The 23,251-nt window shown below is 41.1% G+C and overlaps 2 protein-coding genes and 1 long non-coding RNA gene across 6 annotated transcripts in view; 2 read left to right on the forward strand and 1 right to left on the reverse strand.

Moving 5' to 3' along the window:
• Positions 1–9,290: 9,290 nt before the first annotated feature.
• On the reverse strand, positions 9,291–17,095 carry LOC135559076 (uncharacterized). Of its 2 annotated transcripts, XR_010458431.1 has the most exons (3): positions 16,718–16,741; positions 11,749–11,867; positions 9,291–10,867 (listed from the first exon to the last, which is right to left on the reverse strand). It is a non-coding gene; the product is annotated as an uncharacterized LOC135559076 (long non-coding RNA). The 2 variants fall into 2 exon arrangements; XR_010458432.1 differs by lacking the exon at positions 11,749–11,867 and having other exon boundaries at positions 16,718–17,095.
• LOC135559075 (glucose-induced degradation protein 8-B homolog) lies at positions 16,862–19,330 on the forward strand. Its single transcript, XM_064993439.1, has 5 exons — positions 16,862–16,919; positions 17,462–17,590; positions 17,738–17,934; positions 18,069–18,266; positions 18,427–19,330. The coding sequence occupies exons 2-5, from the start codon at positions 17,470–17,472 to the stop codon at positions 18,598–18,600; spliced, it is 690 nt and encodes a 229-aa protein (XP_064849511.1). The 5' UTR covers positions 16,862–16,919; positions 17,462–17,469; the 3' UTR covers positions 18,601–19,330.
• A 3,176-nt stretch (positions 19,331–22,506) lies between these two features.
• LOC135559078 (voltage-gated purine nucleotide uniporter SLC17A9-like) overlaps positions 22,507–23,251 on the forward strand; it is a 60,386-nt gene continuing 59,641 nt past the window's right edge. For all 3 annotated transcript variants that reach the window (XM_064993442.1, XM_064993440.1, XM_064993441.1), the window contains exon 1: positions 22,507–23,067. In XM_064993442.1, coding sequence (XP_064849514.1) covers positions 22,934–23,067 — 134 coding nt within the window. In that variant the 5' untranslated portion in view covers positions 22,507–22,933. The remainder of the gene's footprint in view (positions 23,068–23,251) is intronic.

A 23,251-nucleotide genomic window follows, 5' to 3' on the forward strand; every position in this document is an offset into this window, starting at 1 on the left:
TTTCCCAAGTTAAAAATTAAGTGAAAGTATTGGTGGATATGACATAATTGTTAATGTCAGTTAAATTAGATTTTTTAATAATAAAAATTAAATTAATGCTATGTTTCTTTAAATTCATTATACTGGACATGTCAATTGATATATAAAATCTTTTAGCATTTCATATTGGCGACCCAATACTTGAAATATAATTTAAAAAGTCAGAGGGACTGAAATAACTCCCAAGAATTACCAATTTTGCATTCAACTGCTTTAGTATGACATGCTTCGTTAGGTAAGGGGTTAAGGTTGGGGTTAAGGTTAGGGTTAGAATTACCCATATTACATTCAACTGCTTTAGTATGACATGCTACATTAGGTAAGAGGTTAAGGTTGGGGTTAAGGTTAGGGTTAAGGTTAGGGTTAGAATTACCCATATTACATTCAACTGCTTTCGTATGACATGCTACATTATGTAAGAGGTTAAGGTTAGGGTTAAGGTTAGGTTTAGAATGACCCATATTACATTCAACTGCTTTAGTATGACATGCTACGTTAGGTAAGAGGTTAAGGTTGGGGTTAAGGTTAGGGTTAAGGTTAGGGTTAGAATTACCCATATTACATTCAACTGCTTTCGTATGACATGCTACATTATGTAAGAGGTTTAGGTTGGGGATAAGGTTAGGGTTAAGGTTAGGTTTAGAATGACCCATATTACATTCAACTGCTTTAGTATGACATGCTACGTTAGGTAAGAGGTTTAGGTTGGGGATAAGGTTAGGGTTAAGGTTAGGGTTAGAATGACCCATATTATATTTAACTGCTTTAGTATGACATGCTACGTTAGGTAAGAGGTTAAGGTTGGGGTTAAGGTTAGGGTTAAGCTTAGGTTTAGGCGTTAGGTTAAAGGGTTCGGTGAACGGGTAGCTAACATGCTAATAGTTGCATAGTAGCTAAAAAGTAATAAGTAGTTGCATAGTAGCTAAAAAGTACTAAGTAGTTGCATAGTAGCTAAAAAGTACTAAGTAGTTGCATAATAGCTAAAAAATACTAAGTAGTTGCAAATTTCTAATTAGCGAAAATGTTGTCCGTCATGAGATTTGAACACACAACCTTTGGGTTGCTAGATGTTCGTGCTGTATGCCTACTCTACTCATCCACCCCTATCAACCACCATCCTTTTTTTAACCCATTACTTCATTACTCAAATGAAGAAGTTTCACTGTGCAAGAGGCTGTATGTATGAAAATTCTCTTGGTAGAGATTGTGGTCTACAGTTTATCATCAGGTACTTCCTTATTAGACATTGACCACCCGCTGTTATTGACAAATGGATACACACCCCCTCGTCTTACCAGATGTAGCTGTTCTGTCCTGACGATGCAAGGAAAACCAAATGTGTATTATCCGTGTCGTCATTCAGCCACTTTTCGTTGTAACATAAGATATTACAGTTTTTAAATGTTCCATTGGTAGGATAGTCTCGAACGGAGATCATCTAGTTTATTTTCTAGTGATTGCACGTTGGCCAATAGAACGAATGGTAGAGGAGGGTTACCCACTCACGACGAATCCTAACAAGGCATCCCGATCTCCGCCCAATTTATATGTATTTTCTTCACGCGAATGACAGGGATTTGGGCCTGGTCTCAGAGAAGCAGCATATCCTTCATGTCAGACTCATTAAAGAGAGAATCTTCGTCCAGTTCGAGGTGAGTAAACACACAAAATAGCACAGTTGGTTAGGAGCCCGTAAAACGTCCGCCCTCCACTCCAGCGCCATTATGCTCTTAGATTAGCCAGTTCTGTCATGATCACCGGGTTGATATAGGCAAGCACATCAGTGGTGGATCAGTGTTTATGTATATAAATGTATGCATGGGTGTCCAAGATGTGTACTAGTAGTTTAAACAGACAATTTGGTACATTCAGCTTGTCAACACTTCTTACAAAAACAAGTATTGATGTAGTCAATAGCTCTTCCACTTTGAGCCATGAGAGATCGACATGCATATCATTAATGTTAACTCGCCGTGTACTTTTAAGGGTCAACCGTGCTTCTGAGTCAGTTGTAATTTGTTGCATGGGCTGTGTCTCAATCCACTGTATTCACCTATGGCCGAGCTACAGCTGTGTTTCTCAGACCATGAGACATCCCGAAAATTGTTTGTTTGGCTTACAAAAGGGTAAGGGGAGACTCTATGGAAAGGGGAGATGCTCACGAACACAATGATGTTCTCCATTTTGCTCTACGACCCCCACAAGTGCCACTGAACTGAAAATAAGAGGTTAAATGTGGTTAAATGTGTCCAAAAAAATATATATATTTCCTGAGCGTTCTTATATCTCCTAGATATAGGACACACACTTCAAAACCTCATGCTACCTTATGTCTTATGCGAAATGAGAGTGACCACAGTGTCTCAGTCCATCCTGTTCTTCTCACATCTTTCAAGGGCACAGCTGTGTGGAGATATGAAGTTAACAGAGCTTGAACCGAGAGGAGTCCCGGAGCCGCCACAGTTCGGTCATTACTGCAGCTGAAAAATGAGTTCCTCTGTCGCTGTCCATGGTTTCTCCTGGCAGGCCGAAACGACTGAAAATGTAATTGAGCAAAAGAATGGCCGTGGTTTCCGCTGTGTCATTGGTTGCGGGCAGGCACTTTACAAGCCTTGTGAATGCGCAAGTCACTGTGAGGAGTGGGCTGACCCAGTCGATCTGGATCGAGCTGCATTGCAAGGGCGCTCTGTGGAGTGGCTTGAAGGGTTGAAACTGGCAGCAAACTAGACACCCCCTCAGGCCAGGGTGTGACATGGGTTTATTGTGCCACGTCTTGTTCCTTGTGGGCCACCTGTCGCAATGTTTCAGATGTAACCTTGACCCCCCTGGTGGCTGCATCTGGCATTGCCTTGTGCAGGAAGATGTTGAACTCTGAGGAGGAGTTCACATACGCAAAGGGGCAATTATTGAACGTGAAGAGCTTGTTCGAGAAAGACAAAGACAACTTGTGTTGGTCACGAGGGTTGACTGTCATGGTCCAGAAACCGTTCGCCACATCAACAGTGGAGTACTTGGCGTTTGCCACCTTTGTCCACTCTTTGTCGAGCTGTGTCATTGGCCAACAAGACAATGTAACCAGCTTGTTGAGTTGCCTATAGTCAATGGTAAAACACCATTTACCGGTTGGTTTCAAAGCAGGCCACACGGGAACGCTGTACATGCTGTTACATTCCCTGATTATCTGTTTAGCTAAAAGGGAGTCGCTCTTATACCTCTGAGTACGCTGCAAGCTGAATTTTGTATTGTCTCACAAATGTAGGAGCTGCTACATAGGAGCCATTATATATGTATATAGCCACTATAGATGAATATAGGAATACCCACCACATGAATATCCGTAACAATCCAGCGAGTCTGTCACTCTGTGTTTGTTAAACAATTCCTGCAACTGATGTCGTTCAGTGTAATTGACAAGTGCGTCTACCTTTGACGGACAACTAAAAAGCGTCCCTCCCTCAGCAAATAGGTCTAGAGAGGAAGAAAGAGGCCCAATCATGGGAACAACAAGTTCAAAATCAAGGAAGGATTAATCAATCAATGTTCCTAGCTGAGTGTGCCGAGAAATGTAAATATCTGATTGAGTCAGATTCTGCACCAAGAGGTAAGTGGATCTAGCGTTTACCTCCAACAGTGGGTTACCATTGATAGTTAGCCCCAAGTCGAATAGTCGCGGAGATGGTTGGAAGAACGCAGTGGTGCCTTCCATCTGGTAGCCGGGCGCCAGGTTCAGTCTTACAGAAACCTTTCTGGTTCTTGCCGGTATCACGGCGGACTAAGTTAGCACTTTGCAAGCTTCAGGAATAGTCTGCTCGGATGGTTTGTGACAAGTAGTAGGTAGTGAGATGAGTTCTTGGTTCCAATGAGAAGTGATAACGCAGACACCCCTACAGCAGTCAGTGTCATCTGGGGAGTCATTCCCAGTGGGAATCTGAATTTCTTTGGAACAAGGGGTTGGCAGTTAGCCGCTTTCTAAATGTTATTGAACATTTCCAAACTGATTGCAGATTTTTCAGACCAGGTTGCCAGTATGGCATCCTCAACCATAGTGCTGTTTAGGCACAAGCCATCTATCAGTGGAGGGCGGTATGTGTCTGTTGGTGATTCACCCAAGCCACACAGGTGAAAATCATATTTGGTTAATTTCTGAGTTGAACTTGTCACCCTGTCATTTGCCACAAATGGCAGACTCATGACCAAGTTCAACGGGGGTACGTCAGTTGATGACGCCAAACCCTCGTCGTTGCATAATGTACTGCAGGTAGCCTTCGATGAAGGCGGTAGAGTCAACGGAGTTGGCATAGTTATTTGTGACCAGACTTGGTTGGTTTTCCAATCCATTAGTGGTACCATACGGTCAATTAAATCTATCCCAATCAGCATATGCTCTGTGTCAATGCTAGTCACATGCACAGGGTGGATAAGTGACACGCCTTTGAAGTTCAGTTTTAGTAGGAGACGCTTGGTTAGAGGTGAGGTAGCCTGAGTGAAACCTTAAAGTGTAGTGTTTGGTCCTAACCATCGTTTTGCTGGATCCACTGCCCTTTTGAGTTCATCCAGCAAATTTTGAGATTTGAGGGAAATAGTCTAACCTGACTCTCAGTGCATCACAGGTCAAACAGTCCTCTAAGACCACGTTGAGGTATGTTGAGGTACGTGGAGGTATGGTTCGAGTTCTTTTTTCTCGTCATATCCCCAACAAAGTGGAGAGAGTTGGAAGAACATTTTTCAAGACAGATAATCCATTTGGTGACCCAGTGGGTGCTCTATCGGAATGGGAGAGGAATCAGCTGTTGCAACGCTGCTTACCAAGACAGATAATCCATTTGGTGACCCAGTGGGTGCTCTATCGGAATGGGAGAGGAATCAGCTGTTGCAACGCTGCTTACCAAGACAGATAATCCATTTGGTGACCCAGTGGGTGCTCTATCGGAATGGGAGAGGAATCAGCTGTTGCAACGCTGCTTACCAAGACAGATAATCCATTTGGTGACCCAGTGGGTGCTCTATCGGAATGGGAGAGGAATCAGCTGTTGCAACGCTGCTTACCAAGACAGATAATCCATTTGGTGACCCAGTGGGTGCTCTATCGGAATGGGAGAGGAATCAGCTGTTGCAACGCTGCTTACCAAGACAGATAATCCATTTGGTGACCCAGTGGGTGCTCTATCGGAATGGGAGAGGAATCATCTGTTGCAACGCTGCTTACCAAGACAGATAATCCATTTGGTGACCCAGTGGGTGCTCTATCGGAATGGGAGAGGAATCAGCTGTTGCAACGCTGCTTACCAAGACAGATAATCCATTTGGTGACCCAGTGGGTGCTCTATCGGAATGGGAGAGGAATCAGCTGTTGCAACGCTGCTTACCTTGTGCATCTCCACATCTGTATCAGAGTCTGTAGACAAAACACATGGTCTTGTGTCTAGATTGAGCATGCCCTGGACAGGGATTTGATTGAGGGCGGGGGTAATGTGAACGTTGACGTCCTCGCGAATAGAATTAATTTTGGCGAACTCGTTCTCTGGCAATTGTACGCCTAGTCATGGTGTCTTATCCTTGTCCTCTTCCTCAAATTTCTTCCGCTGCAGTACAACTCTTATCAGAGCTTCTAGAGGGTTTCGGTTGACGTTTTTATTGTCATTGAACCCTTTGTTGCTCTTCTTATGCTTGTTACGCTTGTGCCCCGACCCTTTGTGAGGGTTAGGTCCAGGAATGTAGCGGCCAGATCAATCTCTGGGACCTGTTTTGTTGGGGACGTTCTTTATAGCTACCGTGACTGTGGTGGTTATTGGTGTGGTGGTCACGTGTGCGTCATCTTTTGCTGCTCCTGTCCCTGATGCAGCACACTCCAACTGGAGTGATTGCTCCCTCCTAAGCTTGAAAACCAAGATGTCCGGAGTATTAGCCTGGCTCACTTTCGAAGGCTTGTGGGTGTTCATTCCCGAGCTTATTTGACATTGTTAGCCAGCGAGCTGTCATGTTTGCGAGTCGCAGAACCACTGAATTCTATTGGCAAGTTTAGCGTAGTCATGGCAAAAAGGGAAAGACTAAGGTACCCCTAAGAGAGGTGAAGTCTAAAACCTCCTGTCGTCTACATTCCTTTGTTCCTTGAGCTCCGGTTGCAAGCTAGGTTGCTTGGATGGGTAGTCCCACAATAGTGCATGACTGTTCTGGAGTTCCTCCAAATGGTACATAAGGGTGGTATTCTGCAGTATCGCAGAGTCCACTTGGGAGCTTAGGATATTTATATTAGTGTCACGATCGTCGTATGCAGTAGACCAAAGAACCAATCTAGGCAACCATAGACATACAATTTACCCAGAAAGGAAAAAGCCCCATAAACATACAAAACCCCCTAGACAAGTCAAAAAAACATATATATCACCCATGTCACACCCTGACCTAACCAAAATAACAAGGAAAACAAAGAATAATAAGGTCAGGGTGTGACAATTAGACATGTGAGTGTCACACTTGCTCCAATCGGCCTCATACTTATCTCTCATGGCTTGCAGGCAGAGGTCTCGAGTGCGGAGCAAGAGATTCAGTGATGAAATGTCCTTCGATGGCTTAGAGGGCACTATTTCCAACTTTCTCACCTGGGTTCTCTCATTGTTCATTTGATCAACGACTTCAATGAGTTCTGCTGTTTTGGGTTTACTAATGACGTCTCACGTTCACCCTTTCTGCGTTTCTTTTGCTAGCAATGTTTTACCAGAACACATGAAACATAAAATAAATACCCGCCGTGGTCAACTCACGCTACTGAAATGTGAAAGATGGAGGGATAAGTTGGTTTCGTTCAAACGACTAGATCTACTCAAATTTCTATAATCGGCCGGCCCATATTTCTCTAGAAATGATTAATGACAGAGTCTACTCACTTCTGAAACGCGAGATACAGAAATAGTACTTAGTTTTGGCCCAAGGAGTTACTTTTTGTCAGATATTCAATGCCAGAGTCAATGTCTCCCTACCAGTATCTGGATGAAAAGGAACCACACACACGCCACTCAACATGAATCCTGCCTATAGCGCTAATGGTGTATAAGTTACTTTGCTACACAATTCATACAGACTGAATTCAACAGTAAGGCCTTAGTTTTATCTTTGATTCCTCACACGGGGCACCAATATGTTGTGAGCTGTTATTTATCGAATCATTACCTATGTTTAATTGTTACCAGATTATATTGATCACATATAATAACAATTAACTCATTAGGAATTTGGGGCAACATGGAAGAAGTTGTTCAACGAGTTACCATCTCCCGAATTAAACTCAAGAATATATATATATATATATAAGTTATAAGTCACTTATTAATCATTACCTCATATCAGTCTCATTCTGAACATCGCAGACCACTTGAATCTGCACAAACCCCAGTCTTACTGATCATTCCGTACCACACCATTGATTTGATTATGTACTAACAAACGAAATAATAACAGGATACACACACACATGGTACAGGTTATTGATTAGAAACTTAATACGATGGAAATAGGTCCCTAGCGGACTAACACAATATGACACTTGTTACACAAGATGGAGAGTTCAAGAGAGAGAGAGAGAAAGAGTGAAAGAAAGAGAGACAACACTTGGAAAGATTTGGGAACTACGCTCACAGTAATCCTAATACCTTGCCACGAACTGCTGCCCGTTTGGGTAAGAAGTAATGCATGTATTTATGTGTTGAAGGTCTTTGTTGTGTATCTCTGTTGGACCCAGGCCTTCGTGAAAAGGGTTTGATTGGGCCTTCTCCTAAGTTCATAAGTGTAAGGCTCTGATTGTCCACAAGAGATCATAATGTCCTTCTCCTTAGTTATCTGTGTTAACTTTCCCTCATTCTGGAAGAGTGGTCTTCTGTGGACAGCTGATCAGCCGATGATCACCAGAGTGGTGATGAGAGCAGTGTAGGCGACGATGAATTGAAGAGAATAACCGGGTGGTCCTACTTAAATTCACTTTCTTAGACACAGTACTTAGAACAGCTACTCAACCGTAACATTGATTGTTAGAGGCTACTTTGTCGTCTTCAAATCGTGTTGATTTTCAGGGTCGTGACAAATGGAGACCTAGCTGGAGCTTGTGGTCCTTCTAGTCTGGTATGTTAATTATTAACTCAATCTTTTATACACTTGGATTTCCGTCATACTGACACGCTCTCTGAGCTCCCTCGTGCATGGCTAGTTACGGGGCAAAACATCATCAAAAACTGTGATCTTGTTAGAAAACCAAAATTTTTCAGGGTCGTGACTTGTTAGAAAACCAAAATTTTTCAGGGTCGTGTCAAAGTTCATATAAGGAAATTATTCAATTAAAATAAATTAATTATGCACTAACACTATGTGTTCCACATGACTGAGAATACAGATATGCATCGGTTGGTCACAGATACCTTTAAAAAAGGGGGTGTGGATCAGAAAACCAGACCACCATTTGCCTCATGCAGTGCGACACATCTCCTTCACATGGAGTTGATCAGGCAGTTGATTGTGGCCTGTGGAATGTTGTCCCACTCCTCTTCAATGGCTGTGTGAAGTTGATGGCCACCACGGGGCACTCTGTTCACAACGTCGACATCAGCGAACCGCTCGCCCACTAGACACCATGCACGCTGTCTGCCATCTGCCCGGTATAGTTGAAACCTCTACAGCGTGCCAGTGGCCATTGAAGGTGAGCATTTTCCCATTGAAGTCAGTTACGACGCTGAACTGCAGTCAGGTCAATTCCCTGGTGAGGATGACGAGCACGTAGATGAGCTTCCCTAAGACAGTTTCTGCATACATTCTTTGGTTGTAAGAACTCAGTTTCATCAGCTGGCTGGTCTCAGACGATCCTACAGGCGAAGAAGGCGGATTTGGAGGTCCTGTTCTGGTCTGCAGTTGTGAGACCGGTTGGACGTACTGCCAAATTCTCTAAAACGACGTTGGTGGAGAAATGAACATAACATTATCCTGCAACAGCTCTGGTGGACATTTCTGCAGTCAGCATGACAATTGCACGCTCCCTCAAAACTTGAGACATCTGTGGCATTGTGTTGTGTGACAAAACTGCACATTTTACAGCGGCCTTTTATTGTTCCCAGCACAAGGTGCACCTGTGTAATGATCATGCCGTTTAATCAGCTTCTTGATATGCCACACGTCAGATGGATAGATTATCTTGGCAAAGGAGAAATGCTCACTAACAGGGATGTAAATACATTTGTGCAAGAGATGAGACAAAGCTTTTTGTGCATATGTAACATTTCTGTGTTCTTTTATTTCAGTTCATGAAACATGGGACCAAAAATACATGTGTTCATACAGTACCAGTCAAAAGTTTGGACACACCTACTCATTCAAGGGTTTTTCTTTATTTTTACTATTTTCTACATTCCACATATGGACTCATGTAGTAATAACCAAGTGCTAAACAAGTTCAAATATATATATATTTTTTTGATTCTTCAAAGTAGCCACCCTTTGCCTTGATGACAGCTTTGCACACTCTTGGCATTCTCTCAACCAGCTTCACCTGGAATTATTTTCTAACCGTCTTGAAGGAGTTTCCACATATGCTGAGCACTTGTTGGCTGTTTTTCCTTCACTCTGCAGTCCAACTCATCCCAATTGGGTTGAGGTTGGGTGATTGTGGAGGACAGGACATGTGATGCAACACTCCATCACTCTCCTTCTTGGTCAAATTAAGGCCTGATTCTCAGTCTCCTCTGAACAGTTTTTGCAACTGCGCTTAAAGAAACTTTTAAAGTTCTTTAAATGTTCCAGATTGACTGACCTTCATGTCTTAAAGTAATGATGGACTTTTGTTTCTCATTGCTTATTTGTGCTGTTCTTGCCAGAATATGGATGTTGTCTTATACCAAATATGGCAATCTTCTGTATACCATCCCTACCTTGTCACAACACAACTGATTGGCTCAAATGGATTAAGAAGGAAAGAAAGGCACACCTGTTAATTGAAATGCATTCCAGGTGACTGCCTCATGAAGCTGGTTGAGAGAATGCCAAGAGTGTGCAAAGCCATCAAGGCAAATGGTGGCTACTTTGAAGAATCTCAAATCAAACATATAGATTTGTTTAACACTTTCTTGGTTACTACATGATTCCATGTGTGTCATTTCATCGTTTTGATGTCTTCACAATGTAGCAAAAAAAAAAAAGGGAAAAAAAGTGGAACGAGTTAGTGTCCAAACATTTGATTGGTACTGAAACAAATATATACAGTGTACATACTGCAATTCCAACCACAAAATACAACAATTTGCCTATAATTATATTTGAGGCTCCACATATCATGGAAAATAATGTTATTGCCAACAACCAATCAGTCTCAAATCCAGCTGCACATAGAAAGTTGAGATTGGCCTTTAGGCAGTCTCTTTGGCAATGACATGGAGTGGAATATTAGCTAAAAAGACTGGGTACCAGACTAGCATTATCAAACATTGCAATTTATGCAGGGACATTTAAAGGTCCAAACAATTAGAATGCATTGCAACAACACAAAAAAAAGAGCGAGAGGCTATACAGCTCCTTTATAGTTGTCTACCACATGTTTTATGCTAACTATTAACCCTATAGAAATAAAACATTTACATGTCTACAACATTTTACACATTTCAGAATTCATATCCTCATAATAGAAATGTCTTTAATTTTTTTCATTGTTTGAGTGTCCACATTTTCTATGATCGAGGACTTTCTTTCTTGCCCTTGTAAAGGGCCAGTAGTGAGACATTGGCTACTTTGACCACGTTGAAGCAGACACCAGGAATATCCCCATCGGAATGCCCCTTTCTGCTACCAAGACTCCATCCTGTTGAGAGAGGAGGAAGAGGATTTCAAAACAGTGGTGATGATGAAAAGCCTGGAAGTGTGTCGTAAGTTCAAAGGAGGAAAATCCAGGAAACAGATGGCAAACTCATAATAAACCAAAACACAAATCAAAAGTATATGGATGTTCTTGAGGGACTGGAAACGGCTCTTTGTAGGGCCATGGATCAATGTCCAATAATGGGGGCCGTAGAGAGTTAAAAATAGTAGAATACACAAGGTGCAATTTCAATATGTGGATTTGCATCAACAGTTTATTTTGTTATGTCAGTCACTGAGTCACTCAATTAGCCATGTCAGCTAACAATTTTGGGATTGGTGAATTAATCTAGCTCAATGATGTGCAATACATAATATAATATGGATTGCTGTTGCAGTGTAATGGCCAATGAGAGACTTTGAAGCCACTTGATCGGCCATATTGGCACTCCCCTGAAGCAGTCCTCTATAGGGATGAATGGAATTTTACAGTATTTCAATTCAGTGTTAAGTACACAATTACATGTATTTAAGTTTTTGTTTTTTTGTAGTGGGGACAGTAAAAATAATTAAAAGTTAATACTTTCAAAATTATATTTCAAGGAATTTAAAAAAAAAAATTCTAAATTTTTTGCTCAAATAATAATTAAGAAGTATGGCAAATTGTAGCAAAAAAATTGTAGACAAATGCATTTCTATATTTTTTTTCACAATGAATGAAAGATGAAAATGTACAATGTCTTCACATTTCCTCTTTTTGTCCCCTTTGACCCCAGAATGCCTCCAAACACATTTACACAGAAAGGCAAAGTCATTGGGTTACATATCAGAAAACAAGTGTACAACAAGGTTACTTCAATACAAGCGAAAATGTAATAGCCTAACCATTTCTGGTGATGAGGTGATCCTATAGGCCTATAGCAGCAATCTGAAGGGGTGGGGCCAGGAGCACTAATCTGGAGGAAGTGTTTGGAGCTGTTGCAAATAGGATATCATCGGGTCCCCTGTGGAATAAAACGAGTTGGTTGACCCTCAAATGGTAAACTTAATTTTTTCTAATTTTAGGAACAGCATCAGATCTTTGAGCCAAAGAGAGGCTAAGGGAGGATTGATAGATTTCCATTTCAATGAAATCCTTCGGCGGGCTAACAGGCAGGCAAAGGCAATGGCATCCAGCTGTCTATTGGTAAGAAAAGTTGTTGTTTGATACTCCACTAGGCTGCAACTTCATATCAAATGCTTCAGAAAGGGTTTTAAATCTAGTGGAGCAATAATCTGCAAGACAGGGACAGAACCAGAACGTGTGGGTCAGGTCTGTCAAGGGGCCTTTACACCTGTCACATGTACCATCAATATTTGGGTAGAATTTGGACGATCTGGCCTTGCTGAAATGGAGAAGGTGAAGTACCTCAAACTGTATACGGTAAGTGAAAAAATACTTTGGTAAAAGCAGAAGGAGACATTGGAACAAGTACAGAAATCTGGCCAATAAATTCATCTTGATACAATTTGTGGCGAAATCTGCACGGAGCCTTCACCGTGCGCTGCCACTAAGAGCGCATGAGCAGTAAGGACGGGGGAAATAATGAGAGCTCGTTCAGCTCTTTGGGGAGGGGCTCGTGTGGCGCGACAGTTTGATTGTGTGCTGTAGGAGTTTTGTTTATAAAGTATTTAACTCAATCACCGGTGTAATCGCTCTATGTCGTGGTTGTTTTCGTTTGGGACCGCGCCCATTATGGATCAGTAGCAACATTGTTGCAAAGCTTTAACATACAAACCATTGGACAGTCAGACAGTACACAGGCATGCCTGAAGACCACAGCTAAGATATCTATTTTTCTCGCTCTTTCTCTTCCCTCTATCATTCCAGGGCTTTACCCTGCAACAGACTCTCTATTTTTCCAATGCACTTCCCATTGAAGTTCGTTAGAGCTGGACTATTATTGCCCTGCCAGAAGTATTTGGGTGGACATTTTAGTTAAAAGGGAGGTTGCTTGCAAGTTGTGTATTATGTGAACTGTATTGAGGTGAGGGGTACTAATGACATGTGGCCGAGAAGACTGTGGACATTTTTAAGGCCTTTGTTGTGTCTGAACACTCCCCACATTCATACCCTCTGCACTCATCCACTGGAAGATAATACAGATTATTGCAAATCCTCTGATGATGACTGGGTTTGTTCTTGTATGAAGTTGCTGTTTAATTGCTCTGCCATTTTTAGTATTAGTATTATTGTATGAGGTATTCTTGTTGGGGTTACCCCTGTGCTGTGATGTGGGTTTTATATGGTGTTGTATTCTCTCTTCTCTCCACTGGCTATCTGGTAAACCGGCTACACTCTAGGCAGTCTCTTCTGCTGATGTGTGTGTGTGCGCGCGTGTGTGTGTGTGTGTGTGTGTGTGTGTGTGTGTGTGTGTGTGTGTGTGTGTGTGTGTGTGTGTGTGTGTGTGTGTGTGTGTGTGTGTGTGGTTCTGGTAGTGGTACTCACTCTATTCTACTCTTTTCCTTTCGGCATGGTTAATACCTGTCTGTTCGCCCGAACAAAATCTATCTTTACTGTTTGTTGATCAGGGGAGTGAAGTTCTCATCATGGAGGGAAGACAGGGTACGAGGGATATTGAACCCTAAATATTTAAAGCCAGACTTGGACATAGGAAATGGATCCCGTGGCATTTGTAATGCTAATTCATTAATAGGAAAACAAACTTTTTGAGGTTTAATTTATAACCCGAAAACACACCAAACCTAAGTAGTACATCCACTACCTCAGGGACTCACGCTTCAGGGTCTGAGATATCTATAAAAGCAAGTCAAGAGAAAATCTGGAGTTCTGGAGGACTCCAGGATTCACCTGCATTTTACAGTATATTGAAAGTAAAAAAATAAATATTCAATAGGCTGGACCAGGGGTGTGCAACTATAGCTTTTTATGAAAATACATTAGTGCAACACATTTGTCAGAAAATAGCTAATTTTTCATCCAATGACAACAGTCCAATGCTGTTTGGCTCGCAGCCACGCAAGTCAAAACAATCCATGGCCATCATACTTCTAATGTTTATCATAGAAAGAATGCACCCAGCTACATGTCCTAATGTTTATCATAGAAAGAATGCACCCAGCTACATGTCCTAATAGAAAGAATGCACCCAGCTACATGTCCTAATGTTTATCATAGAAAGAATGCACCCAGCTACATGTCCTAATGTTTATCATAGAAAGAATGCACCCAGCTACATGTCCTAATGTTTATCATAGAAAGAATGCACACAGCTACATGTCCTAATGTTTATCATAGAAAGAATGCACCCAGCTACATGTCCTAATGTTTATCATAGAAAGAATGCACCCAGCTACATGTCCTAATGTTTATCATAGAAAGAATGCACCCAGCTACATGTCCTAATGTTTATCATAGAAAGAATGCACCCAGCTACATGTCCTAATGTTTATCATAGAAAGAATGCACCCAGCTACATGTCCTAATAGAAAGAATGCACACAGCTACATGTCCTAATGTTTATCATAGAAAGAATGCACTCAGCCACATGTCCTAATGTTTATCATAGAAAGAATGCACCCAGCTACATGTCCTAATGTTTATCATAGAAAGAATGCACCCAGCTACATGTCCTAATGTTTATCATAGAAAGAATGCACACAGCTACATGTCCTAATGTTTATCATAGAAAGAATGCACTCAGCCACATGTCCTAATGTTTATCATAGAAAGAACGCACCCAGCTACATTTCCTAATGTTTATCATAGAAAGAATGCACCCAGCTACATGTCCTAATGTTTATCATAGAAAGAATGCACCCAGCTACATGTCCTAATGTTTATCATAGAAAGAATGCACCCAGCTACATTTCCTAATGTTTTGCTTGAAGTCAATATTGCATTTGACCAGACACTGAGAAAGTACAAGAGAAAAGTAGCTTCACTTCAGTCAGAGCTCTGTCTGCTGATGGATGAGAAATAATCTCTGTACCCCACACATACAATTATCTGTAAGGTCCCTCAGTCGTGCAGTGAATTTCAAACACCGATTCAACCAAAGACCAGGAGGTTCCCAATGCCTCACAAAGGACATATTGGTAGATGGGTAAAAAAAGCAGACATTGAATATCCCTTTGAGGATGGTCAAGTTATTAATTACACTTTGGATGGTGTATCAATACACCCAGTCACTACAAAGAAATAGGCTTCCTTCACTCTGACAGAGTATGAAAATGAGATAGTATTTTTGTATTTCACTTTCAATAAGTTTGCTAAAATATATAAAGACTGTTTCATTTTGTCATTATGGGGTATATAGATGGGTTATACAATTGTATTTAGTCCATTTTTAATTTGGCAGTAGCACAACTAGGGCTGTCTGACAAAATAAAAATCTTTGTCGACCAAGAATCGTTTGTTCTTTCGGCCAAACGTGTTTTTTCCCCATATATTGACACACCCTATGTGTTTTAATTAAATCAACTAAACTCAGCAAAAAAATAATTGTCTTCTCACTGTCAACTGCATTTATGTTCAGCAAACTTAACATGTGTAAAAATGTGTATGAACATAACAAGATTCAACAACTGAGACATAAACTGAACAAGTACCACAGACATGGTACGGCACCTGCACTGCCCGCAACCGCTGGGCTCTCCAGAGTGTGGTTTGGTTTGTTCAACGCATCACCGGGGGCAAACTACCTGCCCTCCAGGACACCTAAAGCATCCGATGTCACAGGAAGGCCAAAAAGATCATCAAGGACAACAACCACCGGCGCCACTGCCTGTTCACCCCGCTATCATCCAGAAGGCGAGGTCAGTACAGGTGCATCAAAGCTGGGACCGAGAGACTGAAAAACAGCTTCTATCTCAAGGCCATCAGACTGTTAAACAGCCATCTAACACACAGAGGCTGCTGCCAACACACAGACTTGAAATCCCTGGCCACTTTAATAAATGAAACACTAGTCACTAATAATGTTTACATATTTTGCATTACTCATCTCATTTGTAGTGTAATGACCTGACTAGATCATAAAGGAACAGTTGTCCAGACAGAGGATTGAGTTAATGAATTGACGGTTTATTAACCCAACTTTACACAGGCTACCTGTTTGGCCGTAGCCCACGCCAAATAAATGAAAGATACCCCACAAGCCAATCGTGACCTTCTCTTGTGAACCGTTACCTGATCTATAGCAAGCTGTGCCACACTGATTGGTGGAGTAATTTAATGAGCTAAATGTAAACACAATGTTGATTTCACAGCTTAAAAAAGCAATAGAAAGGAATTATATAAACTGCGTTTTTGGTGGGGTTGAACCGGTTCAGAACTTTATTTTGCTTGTCGGGAACAGAAAAATAAGTGGTTCTGTTCAGATCGAAATGATTGGAAAATAAATTCGTGAGCATTTTGTATAAGCTAACCTGTAACGGAAACATCTGGCGTACAATCTGTAGTTACATGGAACAACTATTGGTCTTGGGAATTTGAGGGCTGCATGATTATTATCTGGCGTGCTCACAGCATCACATAGGTGTGGAGGGAAATAAGCTGTCAAGAAGAGAGGACAGCAGCCAAACGAACACCTTACAACAAATCATGTATCCTACATGGACACTGAAAGAGAGCTTTGGTAAGCTGACATATCGCTAACCCACTAGCATTCTCATATAATACATTTATTTTCAAGCATTGGCAGGTGCTGCCGACTATGGCTTCGTAACATGAAAATACAAGATCGTTACCTCTGCATCGTGTGATGACATCATATTATATTGTGACTATTGTTAGTTTTTGCATGTTTGATCAATGAAATAAATGTTTATTCTAATGTGATTTTGAACTCACCCATTGCGCCTGCTTCCGTACACACACACGAAAAAAAAAAAAAAAAAACACGCAGGATTCTTATCACATGACCTACGCAGTCCGTACCAATCATTTGGGGGAATCAATGAAATCCCACGTTCATGGGCTTTATGATGAAGTCTCGCGAGTTTTCCCGTGTGATCTTGATTGCTGTCGCTGAAGAGTAGGAGGAAAATATCAGGTACAGTATTTAAAACAATATATTTTCTTTACCAAAACATAGTTGACTCCTACAAATAGATATTCGCGTTCCTAAACTGACCCTGTGCTTATTTATGTCTGATAGAAATTCATTGAGGCCAAATAGATGGCGTTGTTCTGCTTGTTAGCGGCCAGGCTTCAATGTTGTGGTTTTCGTCGAAGGCCGCAGTATTACGTTTCCGGCTTATACCAAAAGGACAGTCACTCAGTTCCCCAACTTTATTTACGAATACGTTACTGACGTTAAAATGACGTCCATGGCAATCTCATACAACAAGTTTACAACATTGCAGTTATTCTATTTTAACCTGGCTTCTATGTGCTATGATACATTTAACCGGCCGTCATTGTAAATACTAATTTGTTCTTAACTGACTTTCCTAGTTAAATAAATAAAATAACCAAAATAACTCACTAACGTTACAGTACAGCTGACACACCCACTAACTGCAACGTTAAACATTGAGCCTTCGTTGTATTAGTGAAATGGCAATGATCATCAGAAAAAACATGTTTTTGCAGAACAATTCATGATGAGTTATGCTGAAAAGCCGGAGGAGATAACGAGAGAGGAGTGGATGGAAAAGCTCAACAATGTCCACATTCAGAGAGCCGACATGAACAGGCTCATCATGAACTACTTGGTGACAGGTACAGTAAAACACACATACTATGAACTACCTGGTGACTGGTACAGTAAACCATGCACACACACACACAAACATAGTCATACCAAGAAATACCAGGTGCACAAAAAGGTTCTCTAAACAGACAATTGTATGTCTTTGATATCAACAGAGGGGTTTAAGGAGGCAGCTGAGAAGTTCCGTATGGAGTCTGGGATTGAGCCCAGTGTGGACCTGGATTCTCTGGACGAGAGGATAAAGATCCGGGAGATGATCCTGAAGGGGCAGATACAGGAGGCCATCGCACTCATCAACAGCCTGCACCCAGAACTGCTCGACACAAACCGCTACCTGTACTTTCACCTACAGGTAAAAAGCAGATGGCCTCTCCCTTTATTCTTCTGGCAGTCTTATGTGCAGTGTTCCCTTTATTCCACCCAATCTGTTCCTCTCACTATCCTTTTCTTTTGTCCATCCCCTCATACTGATCTGCCCCTCTGCAGCAGCAGCACCTGATTGAGCTGATCCGTCTGAGGGAGACTGAGGCAGCACTAGAGTTTGCTCAGTCCCAGCTGGCCGAGCAGGGGGAGGAGAGCAGAGAGTGTCTGACAGAGATGGAGAGAACCTTGGCCCTGCTGGCCTTCGACAACCCTGAGGAGTCGCCCTTCGGAGACCTCCTCAACACGATGCAGAGGCAGAAGGTGAGGCTTTAATGTCGCATCATAATCTAGAAATAGAAACGTATTGCTTTGTAATTGTACGTTTCTACTATTTAATTAATGTTATTTCTTCAGTAATTGAACTTTTGAGTACATTATTGCTGATTTCATGTTCTTCCTGTCCACTGTGTGCTTCCTGAAGGTGTGGAGTGAAGTGAACCAGTCTGTGCTGGACTACGAGAACAGAGAGTCAACGCCCAAACTGGCCAAGCTCCTCAAACTGCTCCTGTGGGCTCAGAACGAACTTGACCAAAAGAAAGTCAAGTACCCCAAAATGACAGACCTCAGCAAGGGCACGATCGAGGACCCAAAGTGACAGCACACCAGGCTATGTGTGCCATGGGAAACGGAATGGACTCACCTCCTATCTATTTATGCTCCGACACAGACTGACTCATACTACTTTTTTCTTTTTTTGTGTGGGTTGCTTTTTGGGAGACTTTGATAACATGGACTGTGCAAACTGGATGGTTTGTATTTTTAAAGTGACTTTCTGACTGAAACTTCAATATCTGAAATATAAACACTTGTATTTTAATGAAGTAAAATTAGACTTTTGTTTCATGTCTCCGATAGATGGTTACATATTTCACAGTTTCACTATTTTTTTCTGTCTACTGGCAGGGAAAGTTAGCAATCTTTGCATATGGAGGGTGTGTTTAAAGCCTAAATTAGGCTCCCGGGACTATAATGTGTCAACCTAGAACAGGAATGAAGGTGTGGTGTTTGGGTAGAACGATTGGTTCCCATTGCTGTGGTCCACTGTCAACATTGTTTTATTTTTCTGAACAAAAACATGCACATTTGAGTTTAATGCTATAGGATAGGGGCCAAAGCTTCTGGGTACTGATGGTGAATGCTTCTAAGCTGCCAATGCCCTGTATCTTTGTCAGAGTTTTATTGCAACTTTAGTTTTCATCCTGTGTTATCTTGAACAAACAAGACAATAATGTGAATACATACAGAGACATCCACTCAGTTCACGGTGGCTGTTTTGCAACCGGATTATTTACATGTATGGAATAAAATACTCTTTTGGAACACTTGATATGCCTAGGTTGTTGTTCATTATATTTGCAACAAAAAAATATGTAATGATGATATTGTGTGTGTTATTGTCATCTGTGTGCTAGTTACCGATAGCTTACTTTCTCACAGGATGGAACAAGTAAGAAATGTCGTTTTGAATCTCACTTTTTCCCCATCTGATTGCAGGTTATATAATGGTACCTATGCTTGGTACCTCAGGCAGAGGAGCCAACTCATTGAAGATGTTCTGCAGCGTCCCTGGCTGTCCTATGAAGGATGACAACACCAATTACATCGGCAGGGTAGTGCATCTATCCCGTAAGTGGTAGACCTACAAAATTTAGGATGATATGGCCATTATAGACTAACATTCTGTAGAAGCTGGCTATATTCGGCTGGGATGTGTGGTTTTTCTCATATGGACCCTGCTGAGTTTTGCTGTGCAATCCAATCAGGTATTTATGGAAGCTTGTTCCTGCCAATCCCCCTCAAAAAAAAATATCTGACTTTGTGACTAACTATTTCATAACAATCTCATGATGACTTCTCATAACTTATAAGTCATTATCTTTTTTATTTAACTATGCAAGACAGTTAAGGACAAATTCTTATTTGCAATGACAGCCTACCCCAGCCATGGGACTCCCAATCACAGCTGGATGTGCTAGTTTGTGATACAGCCTGGATTCAAACCAGGGACTGTAGTGACACCTCTTTCACTGAGATGCAGTGCCTTAGACCACTGTGCCACTTGGGAGCCAAATACGTTTAGGTGATCTGTATCACATGAATCCAATGTGCACTTTGCATCAGGCCTGCCTCAACTTTCAAGGATAACCTTATGTATATCCTATAGCCAATCACACATTGTATGTGTGTATGCGAGAGAGAGTTTGTGGTGGTATTGTCCCATATTAATGGATTGGAGAGTTTTGTTGATGTGAGTTGGTGCCTGTATGATGACATCTGGTTTATCAGATGTAATTAATTTCTGTAACACTTTCAGTTAATAGCACAGGCATGTATTTCCTTAAATCACTGAACACAGCTTTTGCTCATTTGCAGTTAATTGTTTAATTCACTTCCAGCATTTTAATCATTTCTACATCGCTTGCACTGTTATTATTCACACACGGCCATGTTTCTTTTGTCTTCGTATGCCTCTATGTAAACATAAGAGTTCTACGACTAGAGGGGGATTGGCCAGTTTCTATGTATGCCTCTATGTAAACATAAGAGTTCTACGACTAGAGGGGGATTGGCCAGTTTCTATGTATGCCTCTATGTAAACATAAGAGTTCTACGACTAGAGGGGGATTGGCCAGTTTCTAGGGTCTGTCCTCCTGAAATTGTTGACTGTTTTTGTACTTGCTAGTAAGCTAGGATTTCTCAGCTGTTAACAGCCAATGGCTAGCACGTTCTCTTACTGGCAATAAAATGGATGATTGCCATTTTTTTAATCATTTCTTAATTATTTAATGTAACAAATCAAACATTAAACCTTGTTAACCTTGTAAATGATTCATTTAGACCCCGTGTTTATTTTCTTTAATGTGTGTTGTTGCTCTGCTATTAAAAGAGACAGGTAGCTATTTGAGACTTTTTTTTAATGGTAATTCATTAACTCAATTCAATTCATTAAAGGGGCAATCTGGGAATGGTACATAATTATTATTATTGTTTACTTTTAAATTATTATATAGCCATTGATTCTTGAATGTATCTTAGAAATGCCTCATGAACAATGGTTTTACTCCACCAACCCAAAATATAAGCTTGTTTTATTCCATTGTTTGTAAACAAACACTGTGTCTATGGAATTGAGTGGTTACATTTCTCCTGCCCCATTCCTCAGCTGTTTTCCAAATAAAGTGGTGGGGACAATGCTTTGTTCTTTGAATCCCAGATTGTCCCTTTAAAAGGGGTCAACCTGTAGATCTATTCAATGTCCATGATCCAAACTTACTATCCCGTAATAATTACTTACTATCTCATTATTATGGGTTAATTGATAATGCCAGAGAAGCCAGAGTTTGGAGGATATATTGGCACAGGTGTTGTTAGTCGAGTGCCAGCAAACCGTAATGATTTTTTTACTTTCATTTTATTAATTTATACATACAATTTCATCCATCCACAAGATATAGTCTCGACACATGTAGGGTTGCTACCCAAGCCGGCTGGTTGTTTGTATTATCGGTTTGGTTGCCAGAGACAGGACCCAGTCGTTCAATCTTTTTGTTCTACATTTATGGACACGATCCAGCCGTTTCTTCTGAATGTTCCTGCTTGCTAGCTAGCCAACTACAGCTAACTTAGTCACACAAGACAAACAGCAAAGTGGCTGCATTTGTGTTTGTTTAAGCTGTTTTCGAGTGACATGAATTTGGATACATCCATAACAATGAGCTAATGATGTGATTTCACTAGGCATAGAAAATGTGCTTTCTTGTCAGGACAATGTGGAGCTAGCCAAAAACACAGCTAACACAATCACTTAAAACTGAAGCTGGAAATAAAGAAAATGAGCTGCACTTTGTTTAATTTCAGCTGCTTTTTTTATTGATGGTTCTTTATATATATCCATAAAAATGGTGCTGATTCATGATTTCGACTGGCTGAGAAAAGCTGCCTGTCTGTCTCATCCCGACTCGTTCAACATTACTATGGGACAGCTGGAGATCGAATTTCAATATTGAAACAATGTTGCAAATGTCAGACAGAGAGCAAGGTTTATACAAATATCTGCTGTTGAAACCAAATGTAATTCTAAAAGAAATGTGAGATCATGTCTAGAAGCTTTTTATAGTGGAGATCAAGTTTATAAATTGCCTGGCTGGGCTGATGGAACAGAGTAAATAGGCATTTTAACCTAATTTTTAACCGGTGGTCATTTGTGGAATAGACACTGGCCATAGTATAATCTCCTAATTATGACTTCCTATATCATTAGTTTGACTTACTATCTCATAATTATGGCTTACTATCTCATAGTAAGTCTACTATCTCATAATTTCGAATGATTTTATAATCATGATTTACTATTTCTCACGGTTTGGCCCTCAATCTCATTATGATTTGCAATGTCATAATTATGATTTACTATCTCGTAGTCAGATTTACTATCTCATAGTTATCATCCAGGTTATGTAGCATAGAGTTTCAAGAATATTGCAGTCATTATGGAGCGCGAACGCCTATGTTGGATGGATGTACTGGGCAGCGATACCCCGGTGGAAAAGAGTGCATTCAAACTGGTTTTCATAGGGACTGAGTAACTTCTTTAACTTACTTCCTGGTGTAACAAACCGTTAGCAGGAAGAACTGCGTGTCTGGAAAAGAATACGGACACGTGGATTATCATTGCTCCTCTAGTTCCAGGCAAGAGCCACGGAAAAAACCCATCCTCTCTGTGGCTATCTGTCCGTATTCCCCCGTGCTCTTCACCTCATCACACTGCAATACAATAACAGATCCTCGTTAAACGAAAGGAAATGATACGTCGGCGCGAACATCGATCAAAGCGTTTCTTTTTGTCGGCTTTCCTCATTCATTCCATAGCCCACTGAACTGCGACGGGCAGGAAAAAGCAAATCTCAAACATTAGCATCTCTTGTTGAATGGCAATTCTGCAAAAACATGGAAAGATCTCTGGTCCAGATTTGGTCTGCCTCAAAGAAACCCCGTCAGACACAATCGGTGACGCCGGAGGTCATCAGAAGAATTGGAGTGAACATAACACGAACTGGCCCAGGTGAGTTAACGAAGCAAGATTTTAGTATCCATCATTTCCCCCAAAGACTAAAACTACCATATTGAAATTACGGACGTTTTCTTAGGTTTGTAATAACATAACACTATATGGGAGATGTCTTAGCTAGTTCCTTATTTTGCAAATGCCCTACAAGTTAGAAACGATTTGAGCTCTTGGTGGGTTA

Source organism: Oncorhynchus masou, chromosome 17 (genome assembly GCF_036934945.1).
Source record: "Oncorhynchus masou masou isolate Uvic2021 chromosome 17, UVic_Omas_1.1, whole genome shotgun sequence".
NCBI classification, from domain to species: Eukaryota; Metazoa; Chordata; class Actinopteri; order Salmoniformes; family Salmonidae; genus Oncorhynchus; species Oncorhynchus masou.

Bases quoted from the DNA above. Each gene is read 5' to 3' on its own strand.
- LOC135559075 (XM_064993439.1), top strand. From the start codon at position 17,470: ATGATGAGTTATGCTGAAAAGCCGGAGGAGATAACGAGAGAGGAGTGG. The intron at 17,591-17,737 runs GTACAGTAAAAC...TGATATCAACAG, and splicing joins CATGAACTACTTGGTGACAG to AGGGGTTTAAGGAGGCAGCT. The intron at 18,267-18,426 runs GTGAGGCTTTAA...TGCTTCCTGAAG, and splicing joins ACACGATGCAGAGGCAGAAG to GTGTGGAGTGAAGTGAACCA.